This window comes from Lissotriton vulgaris, chromosome 7 (assembly GCF_964263255.1).
Source record: "Lissotriton vulgaris chromosome 7, aLisVul1.2, whole genome shotgun sequence".
Lineage (NCBI taxonomy): Eukaryota > Metazoa > Chordata > Amphibia > Caudata > Salamandridae > Lissotriton > Lissotriton vulgaris.
The window spans coordinates 1,434,602,777-1,434,621,969 of record NC_141695.1 but is presented as its reverse complement, the minus strand read 5'-3'; the positions used below and the strand labels follow the sequence as shown (position 1 = coordinate 1,434,621,969).

Genomic DNA, 19,193 nt, shown 5'->3' with positions numbered 1-19,193 from the left:
GCATGAACAGTAAAGGCATATGTGTGGTTAAGGTTTTAAATTTAAATGTACATATTTTACAGGTAAGTGTAAACCCTTTTTTATGTACATATAAAGGGTTTATAATTATCTGTATAATTAATACATTTTCGTGGTAAAGGTATGCATGATAAACGCAAGTGCTTGGTAAAAATGTAACAGATATATATATATATATATATATATCTCTCAAGAACTCCGTTTACACCTTCCAGATTTTGCCAGGAAAAACGAACATGGACCCGCTCAGGTAGTTTGCAATATTTATTCCATGTGCAACACAATGACCGCCAAGTGCATGTGCAAGTCACCTGACCCTGGGCCAACGGACATAAAAAACAGACTTTCGCCATATTTTAAGTTGTACTTTTGAAAAATAAAGTTGTTATAGACATTCGCATAACAGCTCACATTTCTGTTACCACAAAATTATTAAAATACCATATTTACAACCTCTTATTATGTTCAACCGCATTATAAAATGCTATATTGTGCAAATATCTGCAAATATATAAATTAAATAATTGATATAAAACATACATAAATACATATACATATATAAATATATACATCTACATCATTCAATTAATGCTCTGTTGTGCAAATCCGCAAATAGTTTTGTGCAAAGTTGCATTTGGAATTGTGCAAATGTACAAGACGTAGCAGCCATAAACATAGCGGTTGAGATCAAGGTATTCCTAATATAGCCCCAGTGGGCACCTTTGAATGTCATAAAATTATTACGTCCTAACTGCCAATACATATCCAACCAAAAGTGCCTTGATGCAAAGATACGCCGACTGCAAGCTCGGTTAAAACCTTTTATTTCGGAACACAGGCCTTCACAGACCATATTAAATAAAGTCCAAACGCGTTTCAGAGCTCTCCACAGCTCCTTCTTCAGTGGAACAGGACTTGTAGCGTGCTGACAAACATTTCTCTCAGGCACCATTAACCGCATACGCACCACCCACCTATTTATCCCAAACGGGATTCCAGGTTATCAGGCAAATGAAGAAAGGCTAAAAGGGCCAACAAGAAATATTTAACTGTGCCCACATCATAGTCAGGCAAGTCCAAAGACAATATACCCAAAAGATAAGAAAGTGCTGAGGGTCAGCAGTTCTAAGAACGAGACCCATCCGGCCAAATTCAGGAAAATCAGAATTAGTAGCACTAGGTTCGATCAGCGACAGAGGTGAAAATTCATAAAGCTGGCTTTAATCCAATCAAAGGCAGAATGAATCTTCTAGAGATCCACACGCAGGAAACTTAATCTAACTCTTTAAGCCACACATTATTAGGTTCTATAGTGCCTATAATAATGCAGTATAGGCTGAAATGTAGTCCAATAGGGCCCACTTCTTAAAAACCTAATCTACAGTTCAAAACACTTACATTTTGCGTTACATAGTGATAAAATGTGTTTGTCTTCGTTCTAGTATGACTAAATGGTGGTAGTTTGGCAAATAACCACGCTGAGCAATTAGTTAATAAATGAGGGTTGGATCTGCACAGCAATGGTATCCTTTGTGTTAGCCTGAGAGGCGTGTAGTACTATGCACACGAAAATAATCTAAGGACTCCTTATACCTTCAACTAGAGGTCATCCTGCGGGTAGAGGATCATAATGGTTTAACCCCTGGAACCCACTCTTCGACAGCTGTACTGTCTTGACTTTGAAATCATAGTTTTTACCTTTTTGCACAAATGAAGATATTTCTAAATGATAAATACAATTATTCTCGCAATCACTGCAAGGAGTTAGGCACGATCACCAAGCAGTTTTCCTGAGTCCAATTATTTCAGCAGCATGGGACATTAGAAGAAGCACAACACGATGAGCACAAAAAAGGCAAGCATGATATAATCCCGCCAATAACAGAACCCTGTTGAAATTACTTAAAAGTCTTGGGCCCGATTCACAGAACTAACTTAAGACAAAATCCTAAACTTACTGCCATTTTGGTATTCACAGAAGATATTTACTCATTTTGGTATTCGCAGAAGGCACTTACTCATTTTGGTATTCACAGAAGTTAGGAGTCTTAACTTTAGGACTCCTAAATGCCTTCTGTTAATACCGAAAGTCTTAAAGTTATGATTTCTCTCAGTTTAGGAGTCCTAAAGTTAGGAGTCCTAACTTTACTTAACTTTACTTCTGTGAATACCGAAATGAGTAATTGCATTCTGTGAATAACAAAATGAGTACATGCCTTATGTGAATACCAAAATGGTTGTAAGTTTAGGATTTTGTCTTAAGTTAGTTCTGTGAATCGGGCCCTCGATTCAGGGCTCTGGGATGTAGCTATCGCGTTGTGCAAGGAGAGAGATGCTTCCCTTTGTATATGATATAAAATCAGAACAACTGGTGTGGGGGAAAAGGGACTCACCTTTTCGCTGTCATTCTCCGTGAACTTATTGAGGAGTCTTGTTCTCTGCTGGCCTTTCAAGTTCCGGAGGAGGGAGGCCATGATTGAACAGACGTGCTCTGAGAAGGGAGACAGAATCAATCAGAGTCGGCATTACAGAAGATCTCATTCTTGACACACCCTGCGTCTTGTATTAACTTTATACACCAACCATGGACATCTGCAGCTTCATAACAACACCACAAATCATGTATTCAGAAGTGAGAGGTACAGTTTGTTCGATGTGATGACTTCGTAAACAGAGGCATTAACAGGGATACCAGAATTAAAAAACCTTGGTCCAAGGTTTCACATTTACACACAAAAGACCTTCAGCTTTATGAGGTCATTACAATGAGCACAATTTTATACCACAGCAAGAACATTTATTATTTATAGTGCTTCAAAATTAAGTCTGTGAACGCAACGCCTCTCGAAGTAAGTTAATAACATAATGGAAAATTCAAAACAATTTTGGCATACAAATATGGAGTTCTTGTCCTTTCATCGCTGGCAATAAATAAACGTACCTACGAACTTTTCTTAAACAATCTTCAACAGATCCGTTTTTAAACCAAGGCAATCAATAACCAAAAACAATTGTATCACAGAGAAGTGCTTGTGTGCACACAAAAGACATGCTTTTCCATACTGGCTAGCAGTTGAGAATTTGCTCCCTCTTCTGTCCCATAAGTGGACTAGGAAAATTAGGAAAACGATTATTTGTGAAGTGCTTGGTTGAATTCATAGATTTAACTTTTACTGCTTCCTTATCTTTGGTAAGTTCTTTCCGGTGGATATGCTAATCACAGATTCCACACCTTGTGAATCTCCCCTGGCGTCAGACAGGATCTGGAAACTCTTACAATAACTCCCATGTGAGCGCAGGTGGTGCTATCAGTCTATTTTCCAACTCCATCCAATCTTCTGACATGATGACATGAAGCAGCTTATATGTGCCACCTCTGGTCTATAAGTGCTCATGTCAGTTTGGCGGGCGTTTCAGGCCGGCCAAACAGACATGCGCACTTATGTTTCTCCAACCCAGCTATGTTACGCAGCCCGATTGGAGAAAAGCCACAGGTTACCAGGCACTGTGTGCGGCAAACCAGGCATCTCAGACAAATCCTAACGCTGCTCTCAGGCTAGAGAGCAGCGTCTGGATTGGGTGGTGAGCCTGTGCCTTCAGGCCCATCCACTTCCGGGATGACAGGAGCACGGGGAACGAGGCAGCTGGCAGCGGGAGCGGAGGGTCAGGTAAGTTTTCTTTGTTCCACCCCCCTGCGCTGCCCTACCAGTTTTGATTGGCGGCAGCCGGCACTGTATTATGTGAAAAGTCTTGCTATTCAAAAGGCTCAGATTTCAGAAACGCCGCACAATACTCCACACGTGTTCTTAGGTGTGATCACAAGGACTTGACTCAACACTTTGGGATCACCCTGAACTTGAGGGGCATTGGTGTGGCTGCTCTTCCCATTTGTTGGAGCCCCTAGAGAACACTTGTTAGAATATTGGGATTCGCTGTGCCACCAATCTGTGTCCAGCAACATTATTGTACAAAAAACAATTGCACATCTTCTTTATCAGCTATGCACTACAGAGGTCAGGACTAAAAAAAATCGAAGCAATAATAAAAATCAGAAACAAAACAATATTTGTCTGACAGTACGTAACTGAAGACTGACATGACCTCGGCACAAAGAGCAATCATGAGAAGATGCATACCGTCCAAAAAGATGACCACCAAAGGTAAGTAACTTGTTCTTTTCATGGGTGCTCCCTCCAACAGAATCCTCATCTTGAACCACTTCCAAAGCACCATTTCACGAAGCTAATCATGTATCAGAAAACCTTGCATGATTCCTCGTTTAAAGTATGACCTATTCTTCAATGCTCTGTAGTACATTAGTGTTAATACAAACGTGTGACTCGGGAGATAATGGGTGCTTTCCAAATGCTCACAAGTTGGACCGACTGTTCTAATAAGAACACGAGTAGCAGCTTTAACTCCAGATGACAGAGTACCTAAATCCTTAAGAGATTTTTTCTTCAAAGTGTAACATTTTTAATGAACTTTAAAACTCCCGGGGATAGGCCCCTTACAGATAGTTCCACTTCCTTCGAATCAGAAAATTTAATGAAAATTCAGTGGGGCATATAAACGGCTTCTGCTCTCTGCAAATAGAAATGAAGGATTCAATTCCTTCAAGTAACACTACTAAGAAAATCTTTGCCTTCATCAATATCGTGCTTTAGCAAAAGCCCTTGTTACTAGCATCCAACACATTCACAACGTGCTAACAAAGGCTTGGGACCTTAAAGCTTCCTGCTCAATATTCAGGCGTGTAAGTGCAGGAACCTTCGATTTGAGCGCAAAATGGAGGAGACATTTCATATAAACAAATTGTCTCAAACTGACCGGGGCCAAAGTGGATCAATGCTGAGTTCCAAAGGTTTCCTCAGCCGACCAAAGGCAAGGAGGATGACACAGGACCTTCTACAATGTACTGAACTACTTTTGATATGATTGAAAAGGGTGGAAAAGTATAATGAATATGAATCACTCAGTCTTTGAGGATGCACCATGAAAATGCTAGCCATAAACAAATTTAACTGAGCACAACGGATGGCATTTCTGTTGAGACCTGAAGCTATTAGGTTCACCAACAGAGCACTAATGGATGGTTTTCCCACTTAGGATTCTCTGTTTACAGCCTGCTTATTTTGTCCAACCAGAGATTCAGGTACTCGCAAGAGTAGAAGCTGATACCCCCTTTATTTGATCTATGCAACAGATTAACTACCTCCAAGCACAGCACACTGGCTCTTTTTTATGCTCCAGCAAAATGTAAAGTAAGCAGGCAAAATTGCAAGACATGACGTTTCGGAAATTGTGCATTACACAATTTACGTTTCGGAAATTGCGCATTACACAATTTAGCTTATTTTCGCACACAGAAAATGGGTTCATGCAGGGAATGTTTCGCAAAGAGACATCTTCTGTTTGAATTTGTCTGTATCGCATGTGAATTTTTGTATGTGAGCAATACCCTTGTGGAAACAAAAGTCACAGGGAGTCACTGGCAAGCCATATATCCCACTAAAAGTGCAAAAAGGTTATGCAACTTCACACTGTTACTCTTTTGTAGACGCAGAACATTAAGGAGTTGTTTGAAGGAATTTGAACCTGAGCGGATGTCAGACTGGAAAGAAAAGTTTCAGTGTTCAAGGTTAAGTATGCAATAACACCTCTAGATTCAGAGGGCAATGAATGATCAGCTCCCTAGATAGGTCCAACCCCAAGAAAGATGCTTTTCTCACTACAGTGAAAGGAGTACCTGGAGGACAACACGATTCTCTGCTGAGAGGCATCTCTGGGCGAGGTCAACAGTGCCATGGCTGAATCAAATCAGATTATCAAAAAGGTTGCCATAGGACTGTAATCACTTGCCTCATAGATGGTACTTAAACAATCTCATATGCAGATGTCTGGTGGACAAAACAAACAGGCATCCATCCAAGCAGTCATCATCAAAGCCTTCTTAGAGGACTGAAAGAAAACTGGTCTAACATGTGCCAAATATCCTGAACGCTTTCCAGGTGAGGAAAGGGTTGAACATCTGACCAAAAAATGCCATTCTAAGCACTGTTATGAGTGTGGATCTTTTATTGTCTATTGACAGAATCTACTCGCACCTAGCAGGAGTTGGAAGGAAGGATTTTGAGAGCTGATGTTAATAAACCAGTCATCTAAATAAGGCCATATCTGAATCCCTTATATGTGAAGAACGTCACCAAACTCACCTTGGTGATAAGCTTTAAACAGATAAGAGACCAAAGGGAAGGACATCATATAGCAAAGTTTGCCCTTCACAGCAAAATGAAATACATTTTTCTATGACACTCCTAAATAGGAATGAGAAGGTATGCATCATAAAGATCTAACAAAACCATCCAGTCCCGAAGACAACGAGCATGAATAATTTTCTGCATGATCAGCATGAATATATGATTAAATAAATGTTCTCATGAACTTAAGGCTGAGAAAAAGTCAGAAACGATCATGTTTCTTGAGAGCCAAGAAGTATCTTAAGGAACATCCTTTTCTACTGTTCCCTTTTAAAATAAAATTTGCTAACCTAAGTCAGCTAGAGGCTTGTGATGGAAGGATATATAGCGAGACATGAGTAGATGTTCTGTTAAAATGCACTGATCCAAAGTAATTTTGCTGCAAATTCACAAAGGATCCTAGAATCCGCAGCAAAAAATGTTTTAAAGTGCAAGCTCCCCAGGGCCAATTAAGGCTCAGAGAGGGGGGCCATGTGGGGGGTTTGGCTTTACGTATGGTAACAATATATTTCTTTCAATTTTTAAGAAAAACACTAGAAATTCACCTGAAAAACCACATGTTTGAGTAACATTATAGTTGGGTGAAATGTTCAGCAACAATGTAACATTTTGACCTAAACAACAACAAAAAAAACACAGAACTTCACCAGTTATTGGTATAGGTATTTCAGGTAAGTATAACTCGTGCCCTAACCTTACTATAACTGGCTCCCTTGCCATGCACAGCTGTTTACCACACATATTACATCACTTACAATATCTTCTGGGGAATTATTGATAATATCACTGCAAGTATGCAATCAAATTATTGAAGGGTAAACAGTGCTCAGCATGGGTGGAAATCTAGGCCAGTGTCTGTGGATGCATCTAAGCCACTGGCATCTTGAGGTCCTCTTAGCAGTTGACCTCTAGGTCAAGCTGGTCAATTTCATCCCCAGCATCATAGCCCCCATTACCGAAGTCTGTGTAAAATAACTTACGAAGGACACAAGCCCCTCCAGAAATAGGGGCACTGTTTCTGTATCAGAAAGATGGTAAAGTGGTTGCGTCTTAAATAAAGATGTGCGCAGTATCAGTCAAGGAGGCGGTGTCTCAGAATCGGACAGAACAATGGGTTGGCCATCGATGTCCAGAGTCTATAGCACTGGTATTGGCAAACGTGGAATGTGTTCTGGGGTTGGTTGTTACACCAGAGAAGGAACTGGTACCGCAGTTGGTCTAGAGCCCTGAGTGGATCTAGAGGGCCGAATTGGTGCAGAGGGTGGACCAGTCCGCAGAAGCCCAGTTGGGAGAACTTTTGGCTCCTTGGAGCTTGCAGGCATGCCAGAGGGAACCTGTAAAAAGTGAAAAATGTGTGGCATGGCTTCACGAAAGTCCTTGCTCTGCTGCCGTGTCGCTGAAAGCACCAGAAATTTCAGTTGCAAAGTAACAAGGGCTGCATCATCTCTGCAACGTCGGGAATGGTACCTGGAGGTTCATTGACACCCTGGTGCCTTCTCTGGAGTTCAAGAGTGCAGGAAAGGGCAGAGACCCTACTTTGACTTATTGTGCTTCTTCTTGCTTCTGCCCAAGGACTTAGATTGTGAAGACAACCTTTTTTTTTTATATATTTTTATTGGAATAAAAGGTGCATTAAAAAGACATTAAGATGAATTTGATACAAACATACATAGCCCGGACTTACGCCCAGCATAGAGTTGAAACCAATATACACAGAATCAGCATTAACAATCAGAGAGATAAATACATAGTTAATAATAAAAAAAGCTTTGCTAAAAAACAGTTCCTACGGGCCACCCCAGCTGAACATCTTAGGTATAACCTGAACATACTACCTCCTATATCAGACTCTTGCTTCTCTCCACTCTGCAATCGGGGCCCAGATACTTCTTCCCATCTCCCGTTTTTTTGCCCCCTTCAATTCATATAGACTGGACTCAATATTATGTATACCCAATAATCTGGATAGCCACATCTGGAAGGAGGGAGCGGTCACATCTTTCTAACCTGCAGAGATTAAAATCCGAAGCACTGCAACTGACATAAAAACTAGGGCCTCCTCGTCCTTCCCTAGGTTCAGATTAGAGTCCGTTCCCAATAGCATCAGGGTAGGGGATAGATCGATCTTATGACCTAGCAGCCCCTCCCAGAATTTCATTATCTCGTCCTTTATTGTTACCAACCGATTACAGTGAAAAAACGTGTAATATATCAGCTTGACCAACATTACATCTAGGACAACTGTCATCTTCCCTTATAACCCAGGCAAATAATTTGGTCGGTGTATGATAAAGGTTAAAAATTGTTTTATAATGCTGAGCCCGGAGGTTGGAAGCCAGAAATATCTTTTCATTCATGCAGAGAGCAAGATCCAGGTCGACATCGGGATTCCCCAGTTTAGTTGCCCACTTACACTCCGTCCTCTCAATATCATCCTCAATCCTCTCAACAAGAAGTTTATACACTGCTTTGATCTTCTTGCATCCTCTAGCTAATACCTCAACCAGAGGGAGATCCACCTTGGGGGACAGCTTTGGTCTTAAAACCTTAAGGGTTCGAGCTATTTGACCATAGAGAAGCCAATTATTGGCTGGAATACCGAATCTACCCTGCAAAACATCAAATCCGAGTATCCTGTCCCCCTCCATAATGTCCCCAAGGGTCTTAACCCCCAATTCCTTCCAGACGTGAAGATTCCTATCAGCTCTCAGCTGAGGAAAAAGACTGGAGTTACTCAGAAGTAAATAAGAATTCACCTTGGGGGCATTAAAGAATTTCAGGATAGATTTCCAAAGTAACCATGCCCCTAATAAGGTCTTAAGTCGAGCCTTTTTATAAAACCTCTGTTCAACTTCACACAGCAGCAGGACGGTTGCCTTTCCCCCCAACAGCATCTTAAAAATCGGTGGGGGTGGGGTGGGGGTGGGCGTTACTATGCTGCAAGACTTTCCATCCCGGTACCAAGATCACATTGAAAGAGAATAGACATTTGAATCAGTAGGCAAGACCAATTATATAATCTTAAATTCGGGAGTGCCATCCCACCCCTTTCCCTGGGTAGTGACATAAGGTTGGTGGAGCGCCTAACCTTACCGTATTGATTGCCAGATGAATCTTATAAATAAGGACTCCAAATTTTTCATTATTTTTTCATCAATAAATAAGGGAATAGCCTGGAACAAATACAATACTCTGGGAAACATTAACATTTTTAATGCGTTAACCCTCCCTAACAGTGAAAGATGCAACACATCTATTCTTTTAAGTTCAGCGTCTATAGATATAATAAGGGGGGGATAATTTTCCTCCACAATTCTATCCACTGACGCATTAATTTTGACACCTAAGTAAATGGCAGAATCCACGAATCTGGAAACAGACTTAACAATATTTTTTGAGCAAATTATCTGAGTTTTAGATTCGTTTAGTAGGTACCCTGAACCAGAACCAAAAACCTTTGCCATCTGAGCCAGAATAGGAAGCGCCTGCTGTAGGTTTGTAGTAATCATGCCAAATCATCGGCATACGCCAAAATTTTATTTGAATAGCCATTAAATATCACAGGGGTTATCCTAGGGCATTCTAAAATGTTCTGGATAAAAGGGTCAATATACAGGGAGAAAAGAATGGGGGAGCATGGGCAGCCCTGGCGAGTTCCTCTCTTAATATTAATTTTATCCGATTTCTCGTCCATTACCATCACTCTTGCTACCGGATCTAAATACATAGCTTTAAGAGCTCTGATAATTTTCTCGCCAAATCCTCTCCCAGCCAAAATGCCCCAGAGAAAGCTCCAAGCAACGCGGTCAAACGCTTTCTCTGCGTCGAGCAGGATCATGGCCATCTCCCCCCCCGTGGCAGCCTTGGCAAACAGGCAATCTACATGTATGGTCTGTCGTACCCCTACCGGGGACAAACCTGTGCTGCCATGGGGAAACAAGACCGCCAATGACCATGCCCAACCTTTTAGCCCATATTTCAGAATATAATTTGGTGTCCGCATTGATCAACTAAATCGGGGGAAAGGACCCTAGTTTCTCACTCGGTTTCCCCTTTTTATGAAAGATTATAATATTCGTTTCCTTCCAGGAATCCGGGACCACTTCTGAATACATAACCCCATTAAACAGATCTACCAAAAGAGGAGCGATCTCGGATTCCATAGCTCTATAGACCTCGAGGGGGATCCCATCTGGACCAGATGCTTACCCGGGGGCTAATTCCCGCAATGCAGCTATAACCTCACTTTGTGTAATATCTTTGTCAAGTTCTTCTCTGGCTGCATCATCTAAGCAGGGGCCCCCGTCCACAAATTCCTCCCCCTGATTTCTACCAAGATCTTCCGAGTCATAAAGCCTCTGATAAACGTTCTCGAAAACCCTCAGTATGTCCTTTACTTCAGTATACTCATTCCCGCCCTCTTCTATACGAGAGATTGCATTCTTGGCTTTTTCTTGCCGTGAAGACAACCTGTTGCATGAGCTTCACTGGCAACAGGATGGGACCTACCTTTAGGCCTGAAATGATTCTGGAGTGGGGTCACTGGTGCTTTGCTGTGAAAAGCTTTACATACCAGTTTCGAATAGCCTTGGGATGCATTAAGGCAAAATGACTGCTGACCTTGGAATAGTGGACTGACCCCAGGCAAACCATATATGTCAGTTATAGACATTTGTTTGCAAGATTACCACATGGTTTAAACTCTGTAGATTTGGGAGGGGACATATTGTTTTTGTAAATAGAATTCTTTTGAAAATGTGTCTCAATGAGACAAGGGGTAGCTCTGGATCCACCTTTTTTTGGATCGCAAAGAAGGAACGGATGACAACGTGCATGGGTGATGCCTATTTAGGCCTGCAAATGTCACTTCCTGCACAGAACAATGTCAATGCGGAGCTGCCGGTGCCACCTGCCAACACGCAGGGGTACCACTGACTTTTTTCCAGATCCAGTCTGATGTCTGGGAGAGTATTCTAAAGAAGAGGGATCTACAGTTAGAAGTCTCTATCAGAACTAAGAAATAAAGACAACCATTTCTGAGATGAGAAAGGCTGAGTGGTCCCGTTGAGATTTGAACCTGTGACCATGAGGTCAAACATGGCCCCTACAGTGGATCATTAGTCCACTAGGCCACCAGACTTGACTAACAAGGAGAACTGAGATTCTCACACCGTTAATGTCACCCTACATTAAGGACAACAACTGAATAACAGCAAGACTTTCTGAAATAAAACAAGAGTGCTCCCAACTCGTAGTACGAGCACCAAACCCTCAGACTTCAAACGTCATCCATGTTCGCTACAGGAAGTCTGACTTCTGCGCTGCAATTCAAATCTGACAGCATGTAACAGCTGTGCTAGTTAAACTGGCATGTTTGTTTAGGTACTTTGTGTAGCCATAAGTTGGGTGATTCCATGGTTGCTGTTTTGACGTCATTCCACTCCGCGCTATGCCGTGGAATGTTGGCATGCGGAACGTTCGAAGTCAAGCGCCGCTTGCCTGAGGTCAGTTCTCCCCGGCTGACGGAAGCGAGAAGGGAAGAAAGATGGTTGTGATGCGAGAGTCCCTGAGCATGCTTCCTGTAGAGTGCATGTAAAGGAAAAGAATGTGCCCAGCATAAATGAGGGTGACTGGGTCAAAGTTCGTTCTGGACGATGGGTGAAAGGTTTATGCAAGTTTCGAGGACCCTACCAGGTAAAGTAAGCACACCCATTCTATGTTGTGCTAGAGAATGGGGAAAAGTGGAATCTACGTAGGGTAGCAAAGTACTGCTCACGAGACCGCGTTCCTAAAACCTTGGTTAGTGAAGGGGTTACCAAGAGTTCATGTTCTGGGTACATTTTGGCCCATGACCGTCAATTGCTCAACAGTGCTCGCACAGGAGTTGAGGCGAGGGCACCAGGCCCCGGTGGGAATAACCTGAGCACTAGTAAAAGGCCAATCAACACAAATTATGATTTATACGATCTCCATGGAGCTCAGCCCTATCAGAGACCCTTACGGGCTAGGAGACTCCCTCAGCATTTGCACGATTTCATTGTAGGATGATTTGTTGTTAATGTTCTTTGTTTCTGACATTTACTTACCCTTTCCTAAAATTGTTTTATTTTATTCCCTACCTGCGTGTATAGGAAAGGGGGGTATGTTGTGACGTCATTCCACTCCGCGCTATGCCGTGGAATGTTGGCATGCGGAACGTTCGAAGTCAAGCGCCGCTTGCCTGAGGTCAGTTCTCCCCGGCTGACGGAAGGCGATGGGCACGCTGATGTCTTGCTGCATTACTGAATAAAGCCTACTGTTAAACCAAACCCCTGTCTCATGTTGTGGCTACAACAGTTGCTTTGGTGTGCTCTGAGACACTAAGCATGCAAATGCCGACATCTCTCTCAGGGCCTACTTGTTATACACGCTCTTTCTGGTGATACTCACATCCTGGTACCCCCCTGAAGGCAATCCAGAGAGGCGAGTCCTTTCAGGGGACAAATGATGGACCCAGCTTTTGGTTCTGCCCAGCTGACACTGAACTCTAGGAATATATAGGTTTCCTAAAATACGCACATTTAAATCTTAAACTCGCTGGTATTTTTAACTCCAATGTATTTCTCTTTATTGTATAATTTGTAAATACTTACTATGTAACAACAAAAACACACAAATCCATTTGTATGTTTAAGCTCTAGTAAAACACGTACTCGTCCCTCTCGCCGCACAAACGCTGCAAAATCAGACACTTCCCTAGGGAATTAACGACATATGGAAAAACATAACTACAAACATTGAGACGGGGCGGCTCGACCTTCAAAGACAATGCGATATTCATTTTCGTGCACGTAAAATCGCGACATAGGACAGATTTAATGCACCTAATGCAAACATATGTGCGCAGCCCGTTTGCTTGAACCCTGGAGAGGCCACCTCAGATTGGTAAAATGTGAGCCTCTGAGGGAGGTTACTGTGCACCAGCAACTCCTCTGAAAGTCTGTTTAAAAAAAAAGGACGGGTGTGATGACCACTTCCTCTTTTAATTTACCAAATTTAAAAAGAGGACGGTTGTTTTAATGTAAGGGGGGTGTTTGGTATCGCACCAAAAACGCTGGGCTTTAAGCACCCTCCTGCACCCTACTCCCCTTCATTTGTAGCCAGGGGACGGCCGTTTACACACACAGCGGTTTGGAGAAGTCCCTAATTAGACAGCTCTCGTCTCCGGCGGTGACATGTCGAGGCGCAGATTAATCTGTCCAGAACAGCACAATGACAGCTGCTGCACCGGCAGCCTCAGGCCCGCGCGAGCCCTGGCACTGCACTCCCCTGTCGGCGCGCATTGTTTTCCAGTCCTCGCTCCCCACCCTGTCCAGATATTTCACTCTAAATTAGTGGACAGCTGCCTGGCAGGGGAGGGAGACCGTGCGCGAGGACAAGTACGCGCGCGCCCCCCGTCACACAGGGCCGGAATACTAATGCAGAGCCAATTAAACAGCAGCCCAAGAGAGAAAAGAGAAGAAAACAAACGGAAGACGGCGAGGGTACGCAGGGGAGGAAAGCTAGCAGGCGCAATACAAGGGAGAGGAGAAGAAAGAAAACTGGCAGCAAAACTAGAGTATAATTTACGAAGAACAATTGATGGGGAAAGAACAAAACACAAAGATGCCCGGGTACAAGTCCCTGAGCGAGAGAGAGTGAGGGTTTTCAAAGTAGATGTGAAGCCAGAGAAAGATAAAGCGAACCCCTTCGAGGGATGGATATTGAGAGTGAAAGAGCTAGGGATGAGAAGGAAGCGAGAAGAGTCGGAAAGAGATGTAGATACTGGTGGGAATTGGATGTGTGCAGGGAAGTTGAGACCTGCAGAGTGAAACAGCGATGCAAAACAGTGGGAAAGAAGTGCTGTGGTCTGAAGAGAGAAGCAGAGATGGTTTGAGGAACAGGCAAGAGTGTTAGTGGGTTGTGCGAAAGGGATAGCGTGCGCTCTGAGAGTGAGTTATTGGAGGTAGCAAGATGCAAGAGCTAGAACTGATGAAAGGCTTCGTGCCATGTGTCCTAACTCTCTACAGCAGGCACCAAATTGCAGATAAAATAAATAAATAAGCGTAATACAATAACCGAACAATTAATGATAACATAAAGTGAGTTCACCAACAGGTTGCTGTATCCTTTCTTAATTCATTGGACGCCCTTCTTTATCCACGCAAAATGTACAATTGCGAGCCAGAGTACATGGAGTGTTTACGCAATCCAGGTAACGGCTATAACGCTAAGGGATGGGAACATTGGCTTTGTTGGATGGAACAATTCATTAGTCTGCTGAGATCTCAATTACTAGTACACACTTAGAAGAGTAATCTGTCACTTGCATCAGTGAGACTGACTGCCTTAGCCAAAACCGTCTTCATAGTGATGGCATGCTCCCAGGAGGCAGTCATCTCAACTAGAAGAAAAGGAAGGAAGGGAGTACAACAAAGCAAGGAAAATATTACCTTCAGGTGGGCTCCATTTATTAACTGGGTGAGAACTGCCTGCCAGTGCATCCAATTCTTAACTAAGGGCTGGTTACGATGCCAGTTGGACTGGTTTCTGTGGTCCTGTCAGATGTGTTCGGACCGTTTATGGTTTCATCGGAAGTGGTCGGTCCGACTGCTGGATTACGATGCATGCATTGTGTACTTTGACCGACTGCTGAAAGACCGTAGACTCCGACAGCTTTTCTCCGGCCACCGAGATAGCAGTTGCATACAAACTGCATCCATACAGCTGTACAGGGATCTCTGTTTGCCGTCCACATTATGGGTTTCCGATGGCCAGACTGTAGCGGTCCAACCAGCTGCCTCAAGCTGGGGCAGTACCCGGGCAGGTGCGACACTGGCTAATAGGGAGACGCCGCGCTGATTGTGCCACCCACCTGAATAATCTGTCCAAAATGTTTCAGACTCAGGTTGGCCGGTCTAACTCCGTAGTCAACCCAGAGGGGGCAACCCACTAACACCAAACCAGGGTAGGTGAATTGGCAGGTAGGTACATTTGTGTGTGTACAGCCCTGGTAGGGATGAGCCCCCTGTGGGTTTTCCCTATCTAGGGGCTGGCTCTTCCTATAAGACATTTTCTGGGTGTGGGCGATTCTCATGGTAGGGCCTGGGGCACTTTCCTATTAAAAGTGCAGTGTTAAAGTGTGCATGCCCTTACTACACACGTTAGGAAGTGGTGCTCACTTGAGCTTTCTAAAGCGTGGGTCAGATCTGCCATTGCCGGCTGGTGGGTGCCTACTCACACCTATGATGTTTAGGAGCTGGGTCCAGCCTGCCAGTGCAGGCTGGTGAGCACATGTGCACGATGGGTTCTTTGAAAACATGTTCAGCCTGCCACCACAGGATGGTGTGCGCTTTGCACCGATGCTGCTCCTAAATACGTGTCAGACCTGCCAGCGGAAGCTGGTGAGCACTTTGCATTGATGGTGCTATTAAATACTTGTCTAGCCTGCCGCCGCAGGCGGATGTGCGCAATTGCACGTTTACTCAGTCTGGCCTGTTGAGTCACTAGCCATCCTGAGAGAACCTTTCACTTCCACCAGAGTACCCCAAGGGTACGTCTTGAAGGGGGAAACAAGTGGTAGGTGAAAGGAAGGGCAGGTATACCTGTGTCCCCCCCTCACCCCACCGCCCAGGAAGTAAGGAATACCCATGGGTGTTCTCACTATTTATGAGGTTTGCTTTTCCCATAGGCTAACACGAGGGAATGGTTAAAATCCCCTCAGGCTGCAATAGTGGATTGCAGTAGCATAGCCTCATGATGTTTCCTCACATTGGATTTGCAGCGACAACCCCTTTCCAGTGGTAAAGGTGGCTTTGTCGTAATTCACGTAGAAATGCCACTACTAGGACACAGCCATTTCTCTGCTCTAAAACTCTATGTGTACCTTGGTGCTTGGCTCCAGTCCACACTGCGGGTGGGGTGAGCACACCTGGGCATTCCCCAGACACAGCTTAAAACACAGGGCATGCAACTAGAACAACAGACCTCTACCATTTGTGAGAAGGCTGGAGAGATTAAAGGAAGAGATTTTGACACTTGGCCTCTGGGTCCAGATCAGGGTCCCACTAAAGATCTACATTCCATAGCCCCAAGGCAGACAGGACTGAAATTTAGGGGAGACATCGGTGATTCAACGGGAGAACCTTTGAACCACTCCAACTTCAAAGGCACACTCCAGTATAACTACTGGTGCCATACTTCAGCGCAGTGTGAGACACGCTTGTGGGGACGTGGGAGCAGAGAACCTGGAACTACGTGATGCAATGTCAGAATAATTTGTTGTGCACGAGGATTACTGCCTTTCAAAGGGACCGCATGACCTTCATGAATAGTGTCTGGCCTGGGCCGAATACCTGCTGCACTGTGGCACCCTGAAGTGTGCTCTCAAAGGGCTTGTTGAGCTTGCCCCCTGTTCTTTAGGAGGTCTAAGGGACATCAAAGATCTCCTAAGAGGGACCCACACATCTACCTGTGACACCTGAAGCCTGGTGCCCTCTGAAGTGCCCACATTGTCTGCTGGATTCCAACTGGGCTGGGATGGGGCAGTGAGATAAATAACGGTGATGGATCAAGCCCTGATCTTTGGACTGGGTAAGAGTGGTCTGCTCAATTCAGACACTCTGTTCATCACCACCCCCTTTTGTAAATCGATTTTGGCCACTATAGGTGTGGCAGGGTATACTCAGACATGAGTCCCTTTCTCACTGCTCCATCAGGATTCAAGCAAGCCGGGCCGAAGAGGCTGAAATGCCAGAAACCGGTCCCCGGTAGCTTGTCTCCTTTCTGGTAAAGAATTGGCTTGGTAGTTTAGTCTGCCCTGTTCCCATGATGCACTGGGCCAGGGACAGACTGATTTGCATATAGCCAGGTTCTGAGCTGGGATGGGGCAGTGAGATAAATAACGGTGATGGATCAAGCCCTGATCTTTGGACTGGGTAAGAGTGGTCTGCTCAATTCAGACACTCTGTTCATCACCACCCCCTTTTGTAAATCGATTTTGGCCACTATAGGTGTGGCAGGGTATACTCAGACATGAGTCCCTTTCTCACTGCTCCATCAGGATTCAAGCAAGCCGGGCCGAAGAGGCTGAAATGCCAGAAACCGGTCCCCGGTAGCTTGTCTCCTTTCTGGTAAAGAATTGGCTTGGTAGTTTAGTCTGCCCTGTTCCCATGATGCACTGGGCCAGGGACAGACTGATTTGCATATAGCCAGGTTCTGAGCTGGGATGGGGCAGTGAGATAAATAACGGTGATGGATCAAGCCCTGATCTTTGGACTGGGTAAGAGTGGTCTGCTCAATTCAGACACTCTGTTCATCACCACCCCCTTTTGTAAATCGATTTTGGCCACTATAGGTGTGGCAGGGTATACTCAGACATGAGTCCCTTTCTCACTGCTCCATCAGGATTCAAGCAAGCCGGGCCGAAGAGGCTGAAATGCCAGAAACCGGTCCCCGGTAGCTTGTCTCCTTTCTGGTAAAGAATTGGCTTGGTAGTTTAGTCTGCCCTGTTCCCATGATGCACTGGGCCAGGGACAGACTGATTTGCATATAGCCAGGTTCTGAGCTGGGATGGGGCAGTGAGATAAATAACGGTGATGGATCAAGCCCTGATCTTTGGACTGGGTAAGAGTGGTCTGCTCAATTCAGACACTCTGTTCATCACCACCCCCTTTTGTAAATGGATTCCAACTGGTAGCACAGCATGGGCATGGATCTAATCATTATGCCTGGAGACTGGATTGCCTTGTGCGGAGCCCTAAAGTCTGGCCTCCATCTAAGGCAAGTGCCCCCCCAATCAAGGGGACCTTTGTCTGCCTAAGCATCTCATTGGTGGGGAGTGGATTCACCGGTTGCTGGACACAGCATGGCCTGCTTCGTCGAGCGTGCCGCATATCTCTTGTGCGACATACCAACTGCATGCTCATGGCGTGCGTTGTCAGATTCAAAGGATGCGACCCTTGGAGGTGGGGGTGTAACAGTAGAAGTACCCCATTATACCTTAAGGGGCATTGCTAAACTTGTGCCTGTGTGTGTGACCAGAGCAGTGTGGTGTGACCAATACCGGACGTTGTGCTTCATTTCCAGGGAGGTATGACATTTCCAACTCTTCATTGTATGTGACCGGAATGATCTGGTGTGACTCGTATTTTCTCTCACCTGACGTTGTGCACGGATTGCCTGAGTGTGACTCTGATCACGGTGTACCTGGGGGTACCTCCTCCTTCCGAGAGGACCTCCCCTGCTTCATTCTCCATTCATCAACTTGGCCCTTACTTGGCCTTCAGCGTGGCGGACCAACTGCCCTCTCCTCAACGGGCCTTCCCAGACGACATTGTGTTGCCAGGTAGTATTGTCTGGTTCGGGCCTGGGTGGTAAGAATGACTGACTGGGCTGGAGGAACACTTCCAAGAACGATCGAAAGCAGGTCAAGAGACTGTGTGACCCCCAGTGCTTTGCAGAACTGGGCTGGTGCCAATGGCCCTTGGGAACCCCTTTGGTATAACCATATATTGCCCTCGGCCCGTCTCCACGCCACATTTTTTAGGTGAACTTCTCGAGTGGCTGCCAAACCCCTTTTGCAGACTGCCTCCTAACTCACCTTCTGCCTACCCCACCATCTTTCCTGGGACCATGATGAAGTGTGACTTCAGCTGCGTGTGGCCTAGTGCCCGGGTGTCTCCAATCCATGGGTGTCGGATAGTTGGGGTAAGTTGGAGGGTGAAGGGCGGCTTGGGGCCACCAGGGTCTGCAGTGTGTAACCAGTTGACCTGCTAGGTATAAGTTGAACTGAATTAGGATGCTGAGTGCGTATGTGTCGAGCGCTTCAATACAGACTTGTCTGACATCCGTTGCTTAGCAGGGAGGAGTAAGTGTGTGAGGGGGGTGACACTAGGG

The 19,193-nt window shown here is 44.8% G+C and overlaps 1 protein-coding gene across 1 annotated transcript in view; it reads right to left on the bottom strand.

The window, feature by feature from the left end:
- The window catches only part of CTNNBL1 (catenin beta like 1), a 507,405-nt gene that overhangs the window by 44,343 nt on the left and 443,869 nt on the right, over positions 1 to 19,193 (bottom strand). The window contains exon 12 of the mRNA XM_086932233.1: positions 2,412 to 2,509. Coding sequence (XP_086788359.1) covers positions 2,412 to 2,509 — 98 coding nt within the window. The remainder of the gene's footprint in view (positions 1 to 2,411; positions 2,510 to 19,193) is intronic.